General features: G+C 53.8%; 1 protein-coding gene across 13 annotated transcripts in view; it reads right to left on the reverse strand.

Annotated features, from left to right (window-relative positions):
* TLE3 (TLE family member 3, transcriptional corepressor) overlaps positions 1 to 13,029 on the reverse strand; it is a 47,117-nt gene extending 34,088 nt beyond the window's left edge. For all 13 annotated transcript variants that reach the window (XM_045070812.1, XM_045070811.1, XM_004758331.3 and 10 more), the window contains exons 1-4: positions 11,916 to 13,029; positions 11,251 to 11,351; positions 10,672 to 10,735; positions 9,559 to 9,603 (exon numbers count right to left, since the gene is read on the reverse strand). In XM_045070812.1, coding sequence (XP_044926747.1) covers positions 9,559 to 9,603; positions 10,672 to 10,735; positions 11,251 to 11,351; positions 11,916 to 11,939 — 234 coding nt within the window. In that variant the 5' untranslated portion in view covers positions 11,940 to 13,029. The remainder of the gene's footprint in view (positions 1 to 9,558; positions 9,604 to 10,671; positions 10,736 to 11,250; positions 11,352 to 11,915) is intronic.
* Positions 13,030 to 23,979: the final 10,950 nt, after the last annotated feature.

Here is a 23,979-nt window from a genome sequence, read left to right on the forward strand (position 1 = left end):
CTTCCTACACGCTGGGGACTGTGCGAAACAGTCACTGTATATCCATCACGCGACACACACTCCTCCTAGCGCTGCCTGTAACTGAGGGGTCAGACAGAGGAGGTGGGGCTAGTGGTTACTTAAAAATTTGTAACTAAGTTGTTAGTTACGACTGCATGTCAAACTCAGTTCCTCAGGCATGGTAGCCATATCCCGGTTGGCACTGTTTTGGCAGGCAGGGGTTCCCATTCTCCCCCCAATACAAACTGAAGTTCACAGAGGTCCCATGGTCAGCCCCAGGTCACATGGCCAGGGGGTCTTGATGGGGGACTCAAATCCAAGGCTGTCTGACTCCTACGCCTGTTGCTTTGCCACCAGGACTGACCACCTCCTGGCAGCTGGTGCTCAGCACGGGACTGCCAGGACACCCCTCTGAAAACCAGTGGCTTCTGATGGAGAAACTCGGAATTCAGCACCGGCACAAAGATGTCAGGAGAAAGTCTTAACAGGGACAGACACCAGTCCCCACTGCGGAGCCCGGGCAGGGGGAAAATGAGGGAACGTCAAGTAGAGGAGGTCCCTGTGGAAATGTGGTCTGACACAGGTGAGAGAACAGAGAAACTCAAACAGTGTGAGAGAGAATGGTATCTAGAAAGCACTGTACCCACTCCCTTTAAGTAGTCCCTACAGGCTGTATACTGCGCACGAGAGGCTGGCATCAAGCCAACAGTAAGAGGACTCCAGCAGGAGCAGACCTGCTCTCCGAGGGCCTCAGGGTTGAGGAGGGTGGTGGGACACAGGACACCGGGGGCAACACCAACCACCAACCTCAACCGCTCTGTTAGGATTTCTGCCCTGAGGCAAAGCCAGGTAAGTACTGGACTGCTGCCCTCTCCAGGAGTGAGGGGGCTCGGAGGAAGGCACGGCTTCCAGGAAAAGCAACAGGGAAGGGTTTAAGGAGATGCTAAAGCTCCTTTGGGCCCATCAGTCCTGGCCCACTCACGGCCTCCACCTGCTGGGTCTCGTGCTCACTCTGTTCCCATAGGCCACCGAGCCCCTCGCTCCAGACCACTTGGGACCACCTATGCTCCAGGGCTCGCCAAGTCTGCCCTACCTCTTCCTGCACAGGAAGTTGGAGACTTCCTGCCCCCCACCCTAGACCAAGGACTGACTCCCATCCTTCACCCACTGGTCTCCCCCAGACTGCCCGGCTCTTCCTAGCAGAAATTGCCACCGGTTCACCAAGCATGCCCTTGACCCGACAATCAGTTTGACACTCGGGGTCCGGACGGACCTGTTGAGGGCTCTCCCTAGCCAAGTATTTGGGTACCGGGTAGAAGGCCTCCTCCCTCCTCCTCCAACCTTCTGGTCAGAGACTAGCTGGGTGGTGTAGGAGTCCAGAACCAAAGCCTTCACAACCAACCAGGAGGAGACCCCTTCCCTGCCCCTCCCCTGTCCCCAAGGCGCTCCTGGCACCCCCAGTGCTGCAGGACTGTGGGAAGGACTCTTGCTCGTTTGAGTCTCCTTGCAAGGGAAGATGTCACTTTTGGGGGCAAACAAAAAAGGAACTTCTACCACTGGGCTAGACTAGATGTCGTTCCGTTTTTTAAAAGAATGACAATAACAACAACAAACAGTTGAAGCGCGTGAACAGTGCTCAGCAAGGATTTAAAGGGCAGTAGGATAAGGCTGTGGCACGTGGAACTCCCCGGCCAAAGAGATGTCCAAGGCAGGCCAGGCACAGTTTACCAATTTACCTCCGAGCCACTGACTCTCGCCTTCCTGCTACTCGGTTCCTTCTCGGAATCCCAATTCAGCATGTTTTCTCTTCCTCATTCCTTCCTCCCCCATCTCTGCTTTATCATCTTCTTCCCCACTATCTCTTTCCTCACCACCTCCTATCATCCCTTTGTACGACTGAACTGCCCACAGACCAAGACAAAACACAAAAACAAGACAAAACCCTTAAACTGTATTAAAGACGCATTAACACAAAAGCTCAACAGGACACTTTCATGCTTCTTTTCTCCAATCACAACTTTGCAGCCAACAGATCTCTCTTAGAAGCCGGAGAAAACCTATATCCTTCCCAGAAAGTCCATAATGCTCTACAGAGTCAGGGGAGAACCTCAAACTAGAATGTTGCCCTCCACGAGTCCCCGTAAAACTTACATTTGAGCACCCCGTATGGGCCCAGAATCATGCAGGGCTCAGGAGCCCCAATGAATACAAAATGGTCCTACCCCTCAGGGAACTCACAAAGACAGCATTCCGCGCGCACACACACACACACACCCCCCGCCCCACCAGTCCCTGCTGCCCCATCCAGTTATGAACACAGCCCTCTAGTGCCCCGGATATACCCAGGTCCTCACACCCCATACTCTGATGGCTCTCCTCTTGGTGTGTGTTTGTCCTGCTCCTGAATGCCTCTTATCTGGGGTCTCTAAGATGACAAGGTCTACTCCGCTTTGCAAACGACCAAGTGCAACAGAAATACCAAGAGTCAACAGTGTCACGATATTTGGAAGATCACGACGTTCAAACGCTCAGTCCTCCACAAAGGCCCTCGGCTGGAATTACTTGGCAGTGGCGGTGGCGAGCTGCTGCAGGACCCCAGGCCCCTGGTGGTGTCACTCACATGGTGGGTGAAAGGAGGACGCCCCTTTGGACACACACGCCGAGCCCATCCACACACAGTCCTGGCCTTTGCCACAGCCGGACTCCAGGCCCCACCCCTGGGAACCTGGTTCTGTCTTCACCCGCCAAGGATGCCACTGGTGAAGGGGAGCTTTGGGGTGAGGGGGATTCCAGCCCAAAGGGCTGAGTGGCATCTTCACAGTTATGAACTTGGCTGGGGTGGAGAGGAGGGAGATTTTGTTCTCGGGCAAAATCCCCAGGGCTGAGAAGATGGGACCCCTGGTTAAGCCCCCAAGCCCTGCATGAACCTCCACTTAAGAGCGAGTCCCTGCCCTACGGACCTTCGAGCTTTCTGGAGGGGCCTCTGCACAATGAACAGCCTCCCAGAATCTGATTTGAAAGGGGCCAAGGCCTCCACGGTCCCTGATGTGCTTCTCCAAGGAGTGGAGCCTGCCCCCACAGAGGTCCCCCCCCCAATCCTAGGGACACAGAGGGCCCCTTGGAAGCCTAACCCCACCTCCTCAGGCTGTGACATCCTTAGCCAACAAAAGAACTCCATATCCACACACAGGGGAGAACAGCCCTTCCGAAAAAACCTCCTTCCCCAAGTTTCTCCTCAGCCCCCAACCTGAGGGGGAACATGTCGTGTGAAAGGCGAGAGAGAGGAAAGAAAAAGCCAGGGGACAGGAGAGGCGTGCGAAGGAGCCAGCATCTTGGCCCGGAGTCTGCAAGAGCATTTGTTGAAAACAAGATATTGTCCCTTTAAGCATATAAAAACAAGGCCCTCGAGCACGCAGTTCTCACTCTGGTACACAATTATGGGTGCTTTCAGCTGTCTAGCACTACTTCAAGTGCTCTCTTAAACCAGACTGTCAATGGCATGTTGAAAGCTATTTCGCTGGCTGCTATCATTAATAGCAAAGTGGAGAGAGCCGGCTGATGAGAATTAAATATGGGGGAGGGGTGGGTCAGAACCAGTCATTACAGAATTACCCACACTGGGGGAAGGAGGCAATGCCACTTTGGAGAAGAAAGGTCAAAGCGGCAGGCAGGGGTGGAGAAGCAGGGCCCAGAGGCCTCCGCCAGCCCCAGGCGTCTGCCCCCCACCGCCTTCACCGCCTCCCCCCTCCCCCCTCCCCCCCCTCCTAGTCGGCAGATGGACATGGGCCAGCCCTGCAGAGCCATATGGGGACAGAGGGAGCCGCTGAGGCGGGAGTGTGAGAGCAGAGAGGCCTGGGAGATCACTTTGCTGCAAAATGTCACCACCTCACCTCACTCCCCAAGTGAAGCCCCACGCCCACCGCCATTCCCAACTTGTGGACTGTGCTTCCGCTGGCCTTTCCAAGAGCTGCTGTCACCAAGAGAGACAGAGAGAGAGAGAGAGAAGCCGAGAAGCCTCCTCCTCCTCCTAACCCCTGCCCCCCTTTAAGGCTCAGGTAACAGCCCTTCGGTGTAGTCTTCCTGGACCCGAGCTGACTCCCCTTTCCGGGGATGAATAAGCCGTTCTGTCCCGCTCCTGTCCTGGGTGCTCCTCGGGGAGACTGGGCCATATTAGTAGCACTTCCCTCACTGTGCCCAGGCGAGGGGATGGTGTCTTATTCGGCTGTGTAACGGGCCCCAGCCCACACCCGGCACATCCCAGCCCCTAATAACTGCTCTGGCAGGCATCCAACCCCCTCATTTTCCTGATGAAGAAGCTGGATGCTGAGCTGTAGGAGGAAGCCTGCAGAGCTGGGGGGCCAACCCACAATTAAAACCCTCACTTCCTCCCGCTGGGGCTCAGGGAATCTGGAATCCCACCCTCTGAAAAGCTGAGGAATTCGGAGTAAAGGAAAACCAACGTGTTTCCTGAGCACCTATTTCGTGCTAAGTGCGCGTAACAGACCCCAGCCCAGGGGTTTCCTCCATGGCTACAGAAACAAGATGATGAAGTGTGAGAAAGGCAGCCAGAGTGTGCCACAGCAGAGGGGGAAACCCCACTGAGATTTGGCCTTGACCACCTTCTCGCCACCCCCCTGTGTCCCAGTATATTGTACAAACAGATTTGGATTAAAAACACTTCCCTGTGCAGGAGGGAAAAGGGAACTCATTCCTTGACCAGCACACTCCTAGGATAAAATGGAAATGAAGGGCCTTCCACAAAGACCAGGCCCTTCCTATACTAAGTGGAGGAGGAAGAATCCAAAGAGAGAAAGAAGAGCTCTGTGCCCTGCGGGGGCCACTGGCCTAGAAGAGTTCACTAAAGGAATCTTATTAAGAAGCCAGGTTTCTAACCCAGGCTCAGTGTCCTTGAGTAAGGGGGGGAACCATCCATGTGCCCATCTCCTGGGCCATCCCAGTGATCAAAAGAATGATAAGGGAAAGAGCCAGAGAACCACACCAACCCTGCTCAGACAGCTCATTCGAAGGTGAAGACCAGAGGTCCAGAGAAGACTGGGGTAGAAGGCAGTCTGGGGCCTGGAGCTCAGCAGACCCCAAAGCCGACCAAGGCAGGCCCTCGGGGCAGTGAGAGAACCTGTGGGACTCTAGAAGACTGTCCTGGGCGACAGTGACCAGCCGGGAAAGGTTAGATGGAAACCAGGGCCTAGGAGCGGTGCCTGGATGCCAAAAGAAAACACTAGTCCAGATCTCTTCTTAGCTCAATCCCGATGCCACAGAGACTGGCACTCCTGGGTGTGGACTCTGTAACCTCGCCACCTGCTGGTTCCCTCTGGCCACCAGCACCTGCTAAAGTGATGGTCACAGAACATCAACTTGTACCTGGAGACCTTCCAGCCAAGGCCCTAATTACTGGGGGGATGGAGAGGGGAGGGGACAGAAATTTGCCATCTCCTTCTTCAGCCCCATGTTCGTGGTTTTCTGTATCCTCGGGTAAAAAGTTCACAGGTTGTACCACTTTACCTCGCCAGCGAACCTTCCCTCTGGGGCTGCTAGTTATGCACTGGGTTTATTATTACGCACATCAAGTCATTGGCTGTGCAAACAGCGGGCAATTCAGAAGAGGACTATGGGAAAAAGTGTTCAGCTGATAAGGTTATACAACCCGAAATGGGGTACTTTGTACTTTCGTATACCCAGCTTTGAGCCTTTTGAGATTATAAGGCAGAGAGAAGCAGGAATACTCAGCCACAGAGGGCAATGGCTTAGTAAATATGTTTTACTTCTCAAGTCCTGCTAAACAGAGACCCAGGGAACGGGACAGAAGGCTGCAGAAGCAGCCCCAGCACTAACTCGGGACTGGGTGACTGAGTCAAGCTCAGCTCCCCTCCTGTGCCTCAGTTTCCTCATCTGTAACATGGAAGGTTTGGATGAGAAGCCAAAGGGCTCTCCCAGTTCTGGGATGCCAAAGGAAACTCGGAGGAAGGGTTCCTCCTCAGGCTTACAGAAGAAAGGGGACTGTTAGGTATCGGCATGGAGCTGCCCCAGAGTTCCAAATGCCTCAAGTCCTCTTCTGAAACCTCAGTGCTGAGTGGGGGAGGTAAAGACAGCCTGACCCAGCTTCTCCGGCCTCAAACCCAGCACCCAACAGGTGCTCTGGGGCGCTCCTTTCTAAGCCGGCTTTGGGAATGGTGGCTGGCACCAAGAGCCTCAGCAGGAACAGGATGGGAGCCGATGAGCTCGACAGCCACCATCGCCTCCCTGGCCTCGTTGTATCACCCTTGACATTCTGCCTGGAAGCCGGAGCTTGGAGAAGGTGGGTGACCCCCTCGAAGCCTGAGGCCTGGCCCGTGGTTCTGTAATCTTTGCTCTGCAATACTCAAGGAGATAGGCAGAGGAGTAGGAGGAAAATCCATTTATTACTTCTCTGGGATCTGACAGCTTGGAGAAAGAGCAAGGAGGAGACAGAGAAACAGCCAGGAAAGGAGCTAGCCCCAGTGAGTTTTACCTCTCAGCTGGATACACTTTGTCAGCTGCCCAATAATTGCGGCCCAGCTGGCGGAACCTGAGGTTCCCGACTAATAGGCATTTTTTTCTTTTTCTTTTTTTTTTTTTTTAAGATTTTATCTATTTGAGAGGGGAGAAGGTCAGAGGGAGAAGCCAACTCCTCGTGGAGCTAGACGCCAGATGCGGGACTCAATCCTGGGACTCCGGCATCATGACCTGAGCCAAAGGCAGTCAGTCACTTAATCAACTCAGCCACCCAGGTGTCCCAATAGGCATTTCCCATAGAGACAGCAAAGGAGAGCTTTAAAAAAAAAAGTGTGTCTGTGTGTGTGTGTGTGTGTGTGTGTGTGTATTGACGGTTGGTGGAAAGAGGGGGTGTGGCGCTGCGGGCGAGCAGGCTGAGGACCCCCCCCAGTTCCCAAGATGCTGGCTCTAGACCTTACCTATTACATAAAGGTACACCCAGTCCCCACCCCCACTGCTGAGCTTAAAGATGAAGAATCCGGCGTGTTTGTTCCAGGCAGATGTAATCACACGAACAGTCAAGTCTAGAGGGCAGGACACTGCATGAATAATTCAAGCACTCCAGTCACTTGATTGTGTGTGCAGATAAAACACCAGTCAACCGCTAAACAGGTCAGCTGATAAACTTGTTTGCTCAGGCCTAACCACCATCCGCCAAATGCACCCAAGACCCACACTACAATTAGTGGCTGGGCTTTCTTCTGCAGAACCCTCACAAGCCTAGGGAATGGCCGGCCTCATTAGGTCAGGGCTGCCTTTCTCAGCCCCGGTTTCTTCACCTCTTGCCTCTTTGCTCCTCCATAGCCACAGGGCGATTACACCCAACGCAAGACTGTGCCCTAAACCCTGCGAAGGCCTTGGCGCTCAGAGCACACTTGTCCATGCTCAGAAGCCAAGCTGGAAGGCAAAGGGGAGCAGGGAGTGGGGTCAAAGTGCTCAGTGGGGCAATCCAGAGGTGTGGCCTGGAGTCTCAGCTCTGCCCCACTGGCCTCCCTGAAGCCTCAGTTTCCTGGCCTCTACAAAGGGCACAAGGAATCCCATCTGTCTGCCTCTAGCAGCTGGGAGGACTGTGAGACTATGTTGCCAAACCTCAGGCATTCTCCCCCTAAGAGCTCAGTCTGGGGAATCGCCAGAGGTCCCAGACGCACACAGCTGCTCTTGGGGCGAACCCCACCACCGAAGGCGTTCTGACGGCTAACTCTTCCAGAGTTCAGAGTCTCCCCAGGACTCCGGGGAACACCTTTGCTCCACCGGCCAAGATGGATTCTTTGTGCCAAAGAACCATCCACTCACAGACTAGGGAACACCACCCATGCAGACCTCAACATGCAACAACGTATTACACCTTAATTACGAAGCTCTTAGAATAACTGCTGCTATAAATTTTAAACCTGGGTGCAATTACCCTCTTTAAACACACCCAAGATACTAAGCACTGAGGGGGAAAAGAGTGGGGGTGGAGAAAGGGAGGAGGTGGCACCTTGCCTGATACCCCAAGATCCTTGAACTCCTGAGAACCCAGGGCTGCTGCAGGCATTCGGACTGGACGAGTCAGATCCCGCTGGTCCCACCTAAAATTTGTGGATAGAACCTGTCTCCAGTTCATTCTTCTGAAGAGAAATATCCTTACGTACCAAGCTGTGTCTGCTTATGATTTTCCATGGCTCAAGAAGTAAGACCCTGGTAGCCTTCCTGCGCCTTCCTAAGGAGCTCATAATCCCTCAGGAAGCCACAGACTGGCTTCCTACCTTGCTCCAAAAACTCGGGCCCCTTTCTGGCTGCCCTCTACCCAACACTGGGGCTCCTCCAGTACCGAAAGGAAACCACAGATTCAAAAAGCTTTATAGGAAGCCGCTAAAGCAGGTGGCAATCTACAAGCATTCCTGGGTCACCTGCCCTTCTCACCTGCCTGGGTCCCTGTGCACCCCCCGAAGAAAGAACAAAATTTAGACCTTGTAAATGACTGTTCCTTTGAAGCAGAAAATCCATTCAAGTCACGGTCACCAAAGGCTAGAATGAGTCAACAGCCTTCTGAGATTTCAAGAACACCAATTGTTAAAAAGAACAACCGGCCTGGGCCATTTATTTGTGCCAAGTCACTTCTAATCTCTGGCCAAGCCAAATTACAGGCAGCCTCTCCTTGGAACACAAATACACAAACAGGCCTCTCCCACAGCCCAGCCTAGCGCCTGGGACTAGTTACTGATATGCACCGGAGATAAAGGCTGTTTGTATTTGCTAGGTTTGAGGTATACTGTTATTAGAAGAGTGACAATTCGAGGTAGTTTACATATCCATCAAACAGCAGCACACTAGCGAAACTGGTTTGACTTCAGGATTTCAAAGCTGAGCTCAACTACCAGCCATCTCAACAGCCCCCACGAGGCTGCCCCAGGGCAAGTTACTTCACCTCTCCGCTTCAGCTTCCTTCTCTGTAAAATGGGAACCCAGCTGCCTTCAAATGAAGATGGAGAGGAGAAAGCGGCCTTGGAACTGCAAGGTTCCAAGGCATTTTAGCCGTAGTTCATCCTGGATTCCTATTTCTCAGCATTTAGTGACTTGTGCCCTTAAATTCTGACTGCTCAGCCTGGCTTTTGAGACTCTTGAAGTTAATCTTATCAAGGTAGAACATCAAATTTTCGCACATAAACACACACAGACATATCCCTCCTGTGTTTCCCCTCAAGAATTTTACATTAAAACATTTCAAAGCAGCCAGCAATCCCCACTCTGGGCTTCAGGAGTTTGTAAAGCAGATCCTGAAGGTACAGCTTTACTTTTGCTCCTTTATCGTCCACCAAGATCCAAAACCGGGACTAATTTCACAAGCTTGATTGCTAAAAACCTCAAAATGTCCAAGAAATCAGCGACGCCTCAGACCCTGAATTTTGGAGACTGGATCCGTTCACTCTTCAAGGGGAAGTAGGAGGAACACAAGGACTAGGCTCATTTTCAAACAGGAGAGGCTATCAGAAACCCATGGCTTATATGTTTTTAACCATCAGATTTTTTAGAAAGAAAAGCACTTACCTGCTTGTGCATTTCAATGTTCAGGCCGTAGGACATCTCGTAGTACTAAAAGTGAAAAGAATCACCGTTAACAGGCAACACACTGATCTGCTCACTTTCCAAACTCAGCTTTTGGGGCAGGTTTCTGGCCAAGTCATACTTTTATGATACGTCTGCTAAAGGGGTTCAGCCCAAACCCGAAGCAAGCTACAGAGATGGGTTTAAGAGCTGACAGTGGGCGAGTGTTTTTCTCTCCTCTACAGGACATTATACATGCAGTAGTGCGAAGAGCAGAGCCCAACCCCTCCCACAAGCATCCCATGTGCCATATATCCTGTTTATACAAGGTTCGGGTTCAACAGGGAATCGTGTGTACACTGGGACCCTCTTGTCCTCTGAGAGTTATTTAGCAATGTGTCGAAGGCCTCTTATGTGAAAAGCAGTGCAGGGAGGCCGCTTAAGTGCCTTCCATGTTTTCTCACAAACGGAAGATTGAAACTCACTGAAACAGACACTGGGAAACGGGTGAGAATCAATCTCCTGCCCCAAGGCTGACCAGATTCTCCAGTTGGGGTATCCCTGAGGAGGGAGGGGAATGGAGGCAAAGGGCTTTCAAAGGCTCCTCCAGGCTCACAAAACCCAGGGGGAGGCAGGGGGAGGCAGAGAGAGCTTCTGTCCCACTCTGGCCAGATCCCAGGGCTGCAAAGCAGCAAAGTTTCCAAACACTCCCAGGAGGTCTCTAAGAGAGAGATTCCTCCAACCCGACGTGGGCTGATCCAATGCTATCTCACTAGCCAAGACAGGGCAAGCAGCCCTCTGGGAAACCTTGAAAACACAAATGAAAGGGGCATAGAGGTAGCGTCCAAGCGCCCCGCCTGGAGTGGGGTTTCTCTTTCTGCCCCTCCTCTCACCCACCCTCCTGCAAGTGGCCCGGGCTAAGGCGGGGTGGGGGTGGGGGGGTTAGTGGAGGGGGACAGCAGAAGTGGAGGGTCGGGGTACACTGCGGCTGACACCGGCTCCCAGAGCTACCCTGCGGCTGGCTGGCCGGCCGCCGCGTGCTGGGGACCCCGCTGCAGGGTCCCCGGACCCCCGCCCTCGGCCCGCCCCCGCCCCAGGCCCGCGGCCGCCTCTCACCATCACGTAATGGCGCTGCATCTCCGTCTTCTCGTTCGCCAGCTTGTCGTACTCCACTTTGAGGCTGCGAGGGCAGGAGGAGCCTGCTCAGGCCTGGAGCCCGCGCAGCCTCCTCCGAGGCTCCAGCGCCAGGGCCTCCACGAGCCACTTTGCTACTTCCTGACGCCCCGGGGGTACCTCGATCATCCCGCAGCCTCGGGGCGGAGGGGGCTCTGCTCCCCGCCGCCGGGAGGGGAGTGAAACAACTTGAAACTTCCCGCGGCCGAGCGCGTGGACTTCTCCAAGCCGCGGGGGACGGGGGCGGGGGGCCCGGCTCGCGACCCCCGGAACCTGGAATGAGCCCCCCGCGACACCGATCCTCACCTCGCGCGGGCCCAGCGGGCGGCCGGGAAAGCCGGGAGGCTGCGGGCAGCAAAGGGTTAAGGCGCCGCGCTCTCGCAAAGGGGAAACAAAAGGCGGAGGCCCGGGCTGCCCCGCCGCCCCGGGTCGGGAGCCCCCACCGTCCCCGCTGGGGGTGGCAGGAGCCGTGGCGGGGACGCCCCTCCCCGCCGGCCCCGGGGAGGCCCCCATCCGCCTTACCTGTGATATTGAGCTTGCAGGAACTGGAATTCGTCTTTGATCCTGTCACAAGACTCAGCCACCGTGAATTTAAATCCCGGCTGCCCGGGCTGATGGGGAGCCTGGAGTCCGCGAGGACAAGACAGGGGAGGGGGCGGGGGAGTCAGATGGGGCTCCGGGCTGCCTCTGCCCCTCGGCGGCTTCTGCCGGTTCCCCCCGCCCAACCCAGAGGCCACCCTCACAGCCCAGAACGTTCCTAGCAAGTTTCTCAGCTGCCCGTCGAGGCGGGGGGAGGGGGAGGCGGCGGTGGACGCCCCATATCCCTCCCCATTGGCGGCCGGGGCTTGCATCCCCTGCACCAACGGGCTCCCATTCCCAAGTAAGACAGGGACTGGGAGACAGCTGGGTGAGTTGGGAGAGGGGGCGGGGGGGGCAGCGTGAAAACAAACAGTGCCGCTGGAACACGGGCAGCCCCCCGCGCCACTCGGGCGGAATTAACCTCCTCTCTCAACGGCGCCCCCCCATCCCTATCCCCTTTGTGTGAGCGCGCGCGCGCGCGCACACACACACACACACACACACACACCCCATAAAGGTAGCAACAAGCAAAATGGAGGTGCCAGATAAACTGCCTCGTTTACCCTGCCATGATAGATGCTTAAATAAACCGAGTTGCAATTACTCACCGGATGTCTGCCTTGCGGATACATGGCAGGGAGGGGTCGTGATTCCGAGAGCGTAGAAGCGCCGAGAGCTCGGGCCGGGGAGGTACGGGGGAGGGGGGAGCCAAGCCCCAGCGGGGGGCGGCCGGGAAACCTAGAGCTCGCCCCCGGCCCCCCCAGCCCGCTCTCGCAGCGAAATCCCAGAGTCGGGCGCTCGCCCCAAGTCGAGACAAAGAGCTGCGGAGCAGGCGGCAAAGTCGTCGGCGGGCGCCGAGGCCGGGCGGCGGGCGCGGGCTTTGTGCGCCTAGGGCTCGGCGGGCTGCGGCCGGCCGCCTTCCCCCAGTTGCGTGGAGCGCTTCAGAGCCGGGCGCTGTGCGGACATCGTCGTCTCCACGGTGGCTCCGGCGCGGGGTCTCGAGGCCGGGGTCCCCTCCTGGGGCGACTGAGGGCCCCCTCCGGGATCACTCAGCGCCTCGCGCCGCGAGGGGGGCGCGCCGAGGCTGCCCCAGCATCCGGGGCGCGCGGGTCCGATCCCAGAGGCGGCGCTCGTGGAGAAGAGGAAGGAGGCAAGCACCGATGTGGTGGCTGGGGGCCGCAGGAGCGCCGGAGGGTGAGGGCGGGAGCCCGGCGCGGGCGCTTCGACGCCCCCCCTCGGAGAGGAGAGCCTGCTGTTCCGTCTGCTACTGCCGCCGCCGCCGCCGCCGCCGCTGCAAGCCCTTCCCAGGGCCGAGGAGGAAACTCCAGGCTCAGTAGGTGCAAATCAGCCGCCCTGGCATCCTAACTCCAGCGGGCACAGGAAGCCTCCGCAAATGGGTCCTCGCTGTTCCCAGCTCCAGCGCCGCGTCCTCGGCGAGGAGCGCTCGGCGCCGCCACCGCAGCCGCCTCGGAGCGCACAGGCAGGAGAGCGCAGCCGGAGACCCGGGAGCTCTGCGGCTTCCTTCCTTCCCCTCGGCCCGGCTGTCCTCTCCGCGCCCCGACAAACCCCCCAAACACACACTACCAAACACACACACACACACACACACACACCCAAAAAAGTGCCCCGGACCTGCGGATACCACACACAGACAGGCGAGGGGGACGAGCACGAGGTCTGAACTGCCGCGAGAGCAGTTCCAAATAGGGACTGAAAAGTAACAAAATAATGTGGCAGCTTCGCCCTGCGCTGGCCAATGGGAGTGCGGGGCCCCCACGTGGGGCTACCGGACTCGGCCTGCGACTGGGCGCCGCCGGGCGCGACGTCACAATGCCCTCTTGTGTCTAAAACTATGCATGAAAAGTAGCAATCAGGCCCTACCCGCTGGTGACTTTCGCATGGGAGTGAAAAACAGCGCTCCTCAGATCAGGAATTAACCGAAAGACATATAATAAATAGATATATATTATAGTCCCGGGCTGCTAGAACTCCCCCCACCCCGCTTTTCTCTTTCTTCCCTCCCCCCACGATCTACTAGCAAATAATTATTTGGCGGGAGGGGTAAAGAAAGGAAACAGAGGAATAACAACAAAAGAAAAAAAGACAAGCTGTACGGTCCTCAAAACCTGTGGCTGGTAGTAATGTATCAGTTTATTCTGCAGTGGCGGCGAACGATTCCTCCCTCGAATCTCATTAGGTCTGCAAAGCAGCCCAATTAGATACTATAAAACAAACAGAATCACTTTGTCACTTTAACGTTTTCACTTCGCAAGATTTAAGACTGATAAAATGGTGGGTCGCAAAGTTGCCTCCCACCTTAAAAAAATTCGATGGGAACTGAGGGTGCCCCTTTCTTTACCCCTTCTCCTGCCCCCCCCCCACGAGCCCCCAGCTTTTCTTCTTTGTTCATTCCTCCTTCTTTTCAGAAAGCCAAATAAACGGCGTCTTTGATGTGCTGCGGCTGCCTGCGAGAAGTCCGAGGAACTCTTGCTCGGCGGCCAGCGCAGATGGAAGGGCCGGCTGCCGGCAGACAACCCGCCCAGATCGCGCTTTCCCCACTCGGGGCTCCTTCTCGCGGCTCCTCACCGCGCACACGGGCCCGGGGTGCGGCGGAGGCGATGGGGAGGCGGCCCTGCCCTGCACGGGCCCGGGAGCTCCCCATTCCCACCCGGTTTAGCCGGCCGGCTCGCTGCAGTGTCACAGCGTCGGCGGAAGCCTCCGGAGGGGCGCGCGTGCCGGCCCGTGGGTGTCTCGGCCGCCAGCCTCGACGCCCCGGGAGGCGCAGACGTTCGCCCGCCCCCGTGCGCTCCTCTCGTACCCCCACCGCCGCGCCCCCGGGACTCCCCGCGGGGTCGCACAGGCCACTCAGACTGCGGGGACCAGTTTGCCCGCAAACCGGTAGCCTCGATCTGCCGCTCGGGGTTACGTCAGGGAAGACGGACCAAGGGGGTGGAGGGAAACGGCCCTGCCCCGGACCCCCTCGGGCACCGCCAGGTGGACCGGCCCCGGTGGGGGGAATCCGGGTCCCTCCCCGGCATCTCCATGAGAGCGCACGTACCCCGGGGCCGGTGGCGGGCGCGAGCGAGCCGGCCGCGCGCCCCCGGATCTATATTTTCCCCTCATTAGGATCTGGAGTTCGCTCTTGCATCTTAATGAGGAGCTGAGAGCGAGCGGGCTCTCGGAGGCCGGTGCGCAGGGAGTTACACGTGAGCGCCCGCCTCGGAGTTGAACCTCCAGCGCCCGCTCCGGCCGCCAGCCCTGAACCGCGCTCCTCTCTTCATTTATTTATTTTCCTAAATAAAAACATAAATCGTTGCGGCGCGCACCAAAGGGGGTGGGAAGGGAGAAGCCCAGCTCGACAGATGCGAGCATCTGGCCGCAGCATTGATTAGACACAAAATGGCTCCTCTTTGGAGCTTCCTTTTCCCCTCCCCCTTCTCTGCCCTCCCCTTTACGTCACGGGTGGGCGCACCCGCTTCCTACCCGCCCCGCCCCTTTCTCGCTCCTGCCCCCCACGTGGGAGCCGTCGACCCCGCCCCCGAGCAAGACCCGGAAAACCAATCAGAGACCTCCGAGGGGGCTCCTTGTTCCTGATTGGTGGAACTGCCGGGAGCTGTCAGTCCGCGGCCAGAGCTGTCAGTCAAAACCACGAGGGGTGGGGGAGCGCTGACAAATGCCGAGGCTTCTGAGCCTCGCGCTTGCAAATAGTGCTTGGAATGGCTGCTTAATTAGCTTTGAATGGCTTTTCCTTCCAGCTCAAACAATCTGTCACTACCATGTGGTATAAAGGAGCCATGCATAAAAAAGTAAGCAGAGGCTAAATATCAATTTGATTTTGTGTATCAAAGGAATATTTTATTTTTCTCCCTAGTAATGAAACGTATCAATTTAAATAATAAAAGGTAAAAAACACACACACACCAAAAAAGAAAAAAAAAAGGGAAGAAAAAAAAAGGAAAAAGAAAGAAAAAAAAAAAAAAACCCTAAACTCCACGGTTTTCTGACTCCTGCGCACGCCCGAAACAGGTAATTTCTACAGCCCACGTTTAGGAGAAAACCTGAAGATTTCTCCCTCCCCTCCCATCCCCGCCCCATACTTGCGTTGTGTTTTGTTGTTGTCCAGATGTCTAGAAAGGAGAGATGGGGGAGGGGTGGCCTGTAAAGGGAAAGGTGGGGGCAGGGAGGGGGCAAACTTTAAAGGGAGCCCTTTGAAGCTGCTAATCAAAGTGGAGGGGATTTTAAGACCCCGTAAACTGGGGATACCACAGCAGGTCTCGATTTGGGAGCCAAGAGGAGGGGGAGTAGCGGGTGTGCGTCTCGCCTGGATTTATTAAACACAATGCCTTCAAGATGCGCCTCGTCCGGCCTCCCTTTCTCGATCTGATTCCGGACTGACTCCGACGGCGCCCGCCCGCAGTCGGCCGACTAGTCCCAGCCCCCCGGTCAGGTCTACTCGGATTGCGGACAGAAGAGCCCAGCAGCTCTGTCCCTGGCGTAGGCACGGCTCTTGCCCGGACGTCCGCAGTCTCCGGGAACCCAGGAGCCTGGACACTCCCACAGGGAGGACTCCTGTCCAGTTCACCTGTGAGCCCCAGCGCCGGCGCGGGACGCAGCACGTTGGAGGAGTGCGCGGATGCATAGACCGACCTGGTTTTGCAGAGCGCCGCCTCCTGTAGGGCGCAGCAGGAGGGCCAGCCACGAAGTCAAGAATGGTTAGGGCCCTAGAGCGCTTACTATGCACCAGGCAGGCCGCTGTTAGCCAAGCGAGAACTTCTCTCTGTCCTCACCTCACGCCCTTGGAAAGCTGCCCGGCTGGTAACCCCATTTAACAGAGTATAAAAGAGAGGCAGAGAAAGCTCCCAATTTGCCCCAAGCTGGGCAGAAGTGTTAAGATTAGAATCCGGGGCAGCCAGCTCAAGAACCAACCTCAGCCCCTCCTTTGCCTGCGGGAGGAGTATCTGTGCAAGCATTTGCTGAAGGAAAGGCATTGATTCTTTCCTATTCATTCACTCTTTCATTCATTAGCAGCCTTTTCCGAGGGTCAAGCTGTAGGGTCACAGGCCCCTCTCGCCCGCCTCCGGAATCCTATTCGATGCACACCCAGCATCACTCCCTGCTCTCCCGAGTCCAGAACCGGAAGAGGGGCCGGAGGTAAGTAACCAGGCCAGCACCCCCTTAGGCTTGCCACCACTCTAACCCGCGCGACACCCTACAAATTAAAAAAGAACAAGGAGAAATATACATTTCTTTTATGCTCGAGAAAGAGAAAAGAAAATAAAAAAACATGTATACAACACCATGTCCAAAGCGCTTGACAATTATTTTTAAAGAAGGAGGGGAGTGGAGAGAAAGAGTTCAAACGTCTCTGTCTCCAGTTCTAATTGGAAACGTTTCAACTGTTTATGTTACAAGAAGTGTCAGGGTCATTTGCTACCGGAGAGCTGACTTTTCATTGGCTGCTTAATTGAGTACCTCCGAGTCCACCCCACGTGGGAGAGGAATTCCTGGCACATTAAAAAAAAAAAAAAAAAAAAAAGTCACCCGGGTGAGACAGAAAGCCCGGCCTGGATTTCCTAAACCGAGTTTCCCCAGCCCCTCATTTGGGGTGCAGGGTGGTTGATGGGCAGCTGTTTGCCAGCTCCAAGAGCTGCTGCTCTGGTTCTTTCAAAATAATTGCCAAACACTTCAGAGAGAGAGTTTTAATATATGTTTTCTCCCTTTCTCAGAAATTAAAGGGTCTGGCTCAGGTCAGCCACCAGGCTATGGTTCCGTGTTGGAGGAACCAATCCCAGTGCTTCCGGTGGAGTTTTGAAGCTCTCCCCGGTCATCCCTTCTTCTGCCTCAAGTGACTTTGATTTTTTTTTTTTTTTTTAAGACCTCTCCTTTGGACTGCCCGGAGGGAAGAGAAATCTTCATCCCTCTCCCTTTGGTTGATTCTGTAAGGCTCCTCTCATGATTGGCCTTTTGGCTCCATTGCTAAGGCAATCCTGCCACACGCCCCCCCCCCCCTTAGTCATTCTAGGCCTTACTCTGCAAAGAAGCACCTGGCCATAGAGCAAGAGGAAAGAGAATTTTTATTTATTTAACAAACTCTTACATAGTGCTTACTCTGCCAGACACTGTTCTAAGCACTTGACAAATATTAACACACTTAATCCTTTCACAGTGAATGGAGTGGGTGCTATCAGGGTCACTCCTGTCTTACAGGGGACCAATTGACGCACTGTGGTAAAATGACTTGCCTAAGGTCACTCTGCAGGCTGCTAGACTTGAACCCAGGCAATTCTGCTCCAAGGTCTTCACCACTAGGAGAGCTTGGCTTCCCCTGGGAATGCAGATCAGGCTTCAGGACACAGCACAGGAAACTGGAGGGCCGCAGGAAGTCCCAAAGGGAGCCCCTAGAGAGCATATCAGGGAGCCACTTCTTATCAGGGAAGGGGACCAAGCTCTGAGAGGTGGGGTGGGGGGGACTTCCCAGGGTCTCCCAACCCCTCTTCTAATTCTCTGGCTGGCCCCAGTTATGTGACTATTTAATCTTGCTAAGCCTCCATTTCCTCATCTGTAAAGTGGAGATTACAATCCTGTCTACTGCCGAGGATTGTTCTGAGGCTCGGTGGAGATCATGCACGCGATGTACTTAGTCCAGAACCTGGCATGTGAAGCAATCAATCACAGTCAGCTATGGTGGCCACGATGGTGATGCAGAACCAGGAGTGATTCAAGTTCTTGTGCATTTTCTGGGTGTCTGCAGAGACAGGAAGATCTAGTGTCAGGGCTCCTAGTGGGAATAAACCAGGCAGTAAGCACACTCAAGTGGGAACACCTAGTTCCCTTCCCCTGACATCTGTGGGTGGTCCCCTCCCTCTCTGGAATTCCCATTCTTTATCTAGGCCCTGGGGTGACCTTGGAGACCCCTACTGCCCAAGGACCCCTGAGGGGTATGTCTGTGAGGGAAGGACAGGGAGAGCAATTCAAAGCCACACCTTGGGTGGTGGTGGGGGTGTGGTTGGGGGGAATCCAGGCAGAGAGGTCTTATTGCAACAGCAGTGGAGTTTTTAACTTTCTGAGAAGACAAGCCTCAGAGAAAAGTACCTGCATATCAACGTGCAGTCTCGTTCTGTGGTTCTCAGAGGACTTTCAGGAAGGGTGGACCTTGAACTCAGTCCAGAAGGATGGACAGAAGTTCCAGTGAGTGGAAAGGGCCAATATGAACCTTCCTTGGATCCTTTCTGTTTTGCCACCTGACAAGGTGTCTTTGTTCTCCAAGGAAGGGAGCTAAGAGCTTGCTTCCCGAAGACCTCCTCCCTAGTTCCTACTTCCATCTCAGGCTCCAGTGGCAACTGAAGGCTCCCACTTGTGTCAGGAGGCCTGAGGATCTGCAAAACCTGAAACTCCTGGGGTCTCAGTTTCCACTTCTATAAAATGGGAACGGAATAGTGGCATCTGATTGCTCACCTGGTGAGAATGGGCAGAAAACCTACTTTATGCAAGACCCCTTTGGAGGTACCAAAATTTAAGGGAAGCCCTCGCCTTTGGAGTGTAGCAAGGCCAGACAGCTCCTACTTACTTCAAGGCTGGGTACAGGTCCTAAGAGCTATAAAGAGTCTATAGAGGGAAAGAGGATTGGGTAGAAGGATGGAGGAGACAATCGGAGAAGTTACCTGTAGAGCGTGGCCTGTAACATGGCTAAGTGGAGGAAAAGAGGAGAGTTCCAGATAGGAGCAAAGGTGCTCAGCCAGGACACGTGACAGAATGCAGGGGATGGTTTGGTTGGCTTGGTGGCCCAGCTGGCACAGGAGGCCACCACCTCGCTCCAGAAAGCCAAGGAAGCCAGGCAATGATTTATGATAAGCCCCCCATGCCCACCTGGGGCTTTGTCAGGGGGCAGGTGTGCAGAGTAGGCATGGAATGTATTTGCTCACCTGTCGCTGAAAGAGGCATCCTCCAAGCCACCATCCAAAGCCAGGCTGGACTGCATCCGGCGGCTCCCAGGGTGCACTGTGCTGACCCCTATTGACTAACTGCTCGGGGTTTCCAGCCTCATGCTGGAACCGGGTAAATATTTATCGAAGTGATTGGGCATCCTAATTAAGAGATTTGTGCTGTTTCTTTCTTTTCTTTTTAAGGATTCAAAGCTGAGGCTTAGGAGATTAAGAAATATTTTGCTGGTACTAATGTGTTCGACTTCACAAGGGTGAGGTCCACGCTGCGGGAATTATCCGGGCCCGTGGAGGGGAGTTCTCGGGGGTCAGCCAGGATGATGAAGGCAGGACTCTCGCCCGAGCACACCGAGCGTACTGGGTCTTTGCTGGTGGGGGTGGGGAGAGGAGAGAAGGGTTTTGCCTGACAGCTTTGATGCTCATTTCCAAATCTGTCTCAGTTTATGTCTTTTAGCGGATGAATTTATAAATGTGTATTGGTCACATACAGGTAGTATTATGAAGGGTCTCTTTTTTCCAGTGTGTTCAACTTATACCAGTGGTTCTCAGCTGAGAGGAGTTTTGCTTCCAAGGGGACCGTCATTGGACACTGTCTGGAAACACTTTTGGCTGTCCCCACTCAGGGTCAGGGGACTCCTGGTGCCTAGCGGATACAGTCCAGGGACTCTCTCAAACATCCTAGAGTGTACACAGCAGCTCCCACAGCAGAGAATTCTCTGGTCCCCAATGTCCCCAATGCTGGGGTTGAGGATGGCAGACAACACTGTCTTTGAATCTGAAGAACTACGGTGGCTCCCTACCTCCCCATTTGCAGCCTAGCAAACCTAAGATACAAGAAGGAAAATCTCCCGTGTGCAGGAAGGGAGGGAGGGGCTGTGGAGCTCGGTCCCTCTCTCTCCAACCCTTTTATCAGGGTGGTCAGGCCCTTTTCTTCTTTTTTCTCTGTTCTCAGTGGCCCAGAAATGACATATGTTTTGGTTTCTTTGGGAGTGCCCTTTCTGGAAAGGGGATTCTGCCAGAGGGAGACTGAGGCAACCAAAGAAGTGTGGGTAGTGGCAGGGAAGAGGGGGCTGGGAGAAGGGGAAATCGGAGACTCTAGAGGTCCAGGCTGCAGGTAGACCCTGGAATTCTGGGAACATGGAAAGACAGGGAGGAAGGGGGCTTCCATTGTAAGAAAGGAAGAGATCAAGCCGATAGACCATTTCAGATTTTGAGGTTGGAGTAGAATTACAAGAAAGACTCATCTTGAAAGCCCGGAAGTCTAACTGATTCTGCTACTACTAACCCCCACTGCAAAAAAAAAAAAAAAAAAAAAAAAAATGCAGAACAAAGCAAGGTATAAACAAAACCCGACATGCCCATACTTCTGTGTTTTCAGCTTAAAGTACTTTCCTATCTATGGACTCAGAGACAAGAGACAGCACAGAAAGTAGGGAAATTATTCCCATTTGATAGATGAAAAAACTGAGGACCAAAGAAAGTTAAGTGGTTTTGTCCAGCCCCACCATCCAAGCCAATAACAGCAAGTTTGGGAGAGAATTAGGCCTTTTGGCATTGGTGTTCACTCTTTCCATAGGGCCGCAGGGATCCCCTCCACCACTTTACTCAGACCAGCTCCAATTTTTTTTTTTAAAGATTTTATTTGTTTATTTGACAGACAGAGATCACAAGTAGACAGAGAGGCAGGCAGAGAGAGAGAGAGGGAAGCAGGCTCCCTGCTGAGCAAAAAGCCCGATGCGGGACTCGATCCCAGGACCCTGGGATCATGACCTGAGCCGAAGGCAGTGGCTTAACACACTGAGCCACCCAGGCGCCCCCAATTTTTTAAATCTGTTTTATAGGTTCGATTATTTAAAATATTTTGTTTGGGGGAACCAGAGGGGGAGGTTCTTGGGCCAAGACATAGCATCCATCCATCCATTCTCAGCTGTGACTGCAAAATTCTCTCTTGCTCTGAGGGGAGGCCTAGAGACAATGCTGGAGAGCAGAAGGCCTCATGCCATCATCACACTCAGGAGGCCCTGCAGCTCTGAGCCAGCGTCTCCTTGGCTCTTGAGAGATGTCGCAGAGGGGAAAAGGGAGCGAGAGACCCAGGGCCACACTCACCTCCCAGAGCAGGTTGGCCGAGGAGGAAGACTTAAAGTCAGGTCTCGCTGACCTGAGTGAGAAATGGCCCAGCAGCCCAGGAGAGAGCTGCAAGATATTCTGGGCTACTCCTTTTACAGAGACAGGGGGAAAACAAGGAGATCCAGAAAAACCCAGTGACCTGCTCAAGCCACCCAGCTCATGTGTGATAGAAGTGGGACTCCTCTATAGCCCTGTCCAGGTGCAGAAACGGTGCCCAGGGCCGTGGGGCCACCCTACCCAGCACCAGCCTCATCAACTCCACCATGCCTTCACACCTGGAAAGTCGAGGCACAGACTAACACTCCACTATCTGCTAAGTGGGAGCCTGGCGGTGTATCATCTAATTTATTACCTTACCCCCCTTCCCCCCTCCCTGGGCCTTAATCATCCATTCAACTGTTCCGACCTCCTTACTGGGCCTCTGTTTCAGTGCAGAGGCTGACAACCCAACACCACCCTTTTAGATTCCTTGGCTGCTGAACAAAAATATGGCTCCAGGATTAGATGCTGGGAAGCAAACGTATGGTAGAGACCACCCCTGCTACCCCAGTTACTCCTCACTGCTGACGTGTCTGCGGGCATGGTGGGTTTCTCTGCACCCAGGTTCCGGTGTCTAGTCACTGACTTCATAAACGTCAAGGGTAAAGTGCGGTGGGCGGGGCGGGAAGGTGCGGTGGTGCCGCTTTCTAAGCTCTGAATCTTGGTGACATCAGATTTTCTCGATGTTAGTCATTTCCCCATCTTCCTACCTGTGCCAGAACGGCAGCCCTCTCCCCAAGACCCCTAGAAGAAAACGGAGGGGAAAAGCTTCATGACATTGGATCTGGCAATGATTTATTGGACAGGACTCCAAGAGTACAGTCAATAAAAACAAAAATAGACAAATGGGATCATATCGAACTTAAAAACTCCTGCACTTCAAAGGAAACAATCAACAGAGTGAAAAGGCATCCTGTGGAATGGTGGAAAACATTTGTAAATCCCAAGTCTGGAGGGGTACAGGGCGGGGAGGGAGTGCAGTCAGTTAAGGGTTAAGTATCCAATTGTTGGTTTTGGCTCATGTCATGAGGGATTCTGGGATCGAACTCCACATCAGGCTCAGGGCTCCAGCTCCATGCTCAGCACAGAGTCTGCTTGTCCTTCTTCCTCTGCTTTTCCCCCTGCTCACTCTCTCGCGCTCTCTCTCCCTCTGTTCAATAAGTAAATAAAATCTTTTTTAAAAAATCACACATTTGATAACTGGATAATATCCGAGCTATATAAAGAACTCCTACCACTCAACAACAAAAAAAACAAGTAACTGGATTAAAAAGTGGCAAAGGACTTGAATAGATGTTTCTCCAGAGAAGATGCACACATGGCTAACAGGCATATAAAATGATACTCAATATCATTAATCATTAAAGAAATGGAAATCAAAACCACAATAAGATATCACCTCAACCCCATTAGGATGGCCATTATTTAAAAAAAAAAGAAATGAAGGAAGTAAGTGTTGGTGAGGATGTGGAAAAATTTGAACCCTTGTGCACTGTTTGTGAGAGCGCAACATGGTGAAGCCAGTCTGGAAAATGGTGTGGAGGTTGCCCAAAAAATTAAAGATAGAAATTAAAAATAGAATTACTGTATTATCCGGCGATTTCATGTCTGGGCATACACCAAAAAACATTGAAAGCAGGATCTTGAAGAGATATTTGTCCCCTGCCCCATGTTCACTGCAGCTTTATTCACAACAGCCAAGAGGTAGAAGCTGGATGTGAAGTCTGCTTGAGTTTCTCTCTCCCTCTCCCTCTGCTCCTTCCCCACCAACACACATGCGCCCTCTCTCTAAAATAAATAAATAAATCTTAAAAAAGAAAAAGAGAAAAAGTGAACTATACATACAATGGAATATTACTCAGGTTTAATAAAGAAGGAAATCCTGTCATATGCTACAATAGGGAGGAAACTGGAGGACGTTATATGAAGTGAAGTAAGTCACAAAAAGACAATACCGTAGGATTCCACTTATGGGATGTATGTAAGGTAGTCAAAATCACAGAAACAGAAAGAATGGTGGCTGCCAGAGGCTGGTTGGGGGGAGGGGAAGGAATGAGGAGTTGTTCAATAGGTATAGAGTTTCAGTTTTGTAAGATGAAAAAGTTCTAGAGGCCCGTTGCGCAACAATGTGGATGTAGTTAACACTACTGACTGTACACTTCAATATGGTTGACAGTAAAGTTCATGTTCTATGATTTTTACCACAATGGAAATAAAAAAGAGGCAGCCCTTTCAGCAAGTGAGTTCTGGAGACTTGTGGGTTCTGGAGACTTCTTACCGGTCAGCCCCCAACACCATCCCCTGGCCCTCCCAATGGCGTCTCCCAATGGCGTCTCCCAATGGTGTCTCCCAATGGTGTCTCCCAATGGCGTCTCCCATGCTCATTCCTTCCCCTGAATGTTGTCAGTGTCACAGAGCTTGAGGGACTTCTGTTCCTGAACACTGCTGGCTAGTATGCTCCTGCTTCTTCCTGCAAACTTCCCCGGCTGTGCCAATCTCAGGCTGGCTTGGGATTTTGGGGTGTTTTGTCTTTCTTTGTTGTTGACCTGTTGCACGAGAATGGTGA

This window comes from Mustela putorius, unplaced genomic scaffold, assembly GCF_011764305.1.
Source record: "Mustela putorius furo isolate JIRA1106 unplaced genomic scaffold, ASM1176430v1.1 tig00003972_pilon_pilon_pilon, whole genome shotgun sequence".
Classification (NCBI taxonomy): domain Eukaryota; kingdom Metazoa; phylum Chordata; class Mammalia; order Carnivora; family Mustelidae; genus Mustela; species Mustela putorius.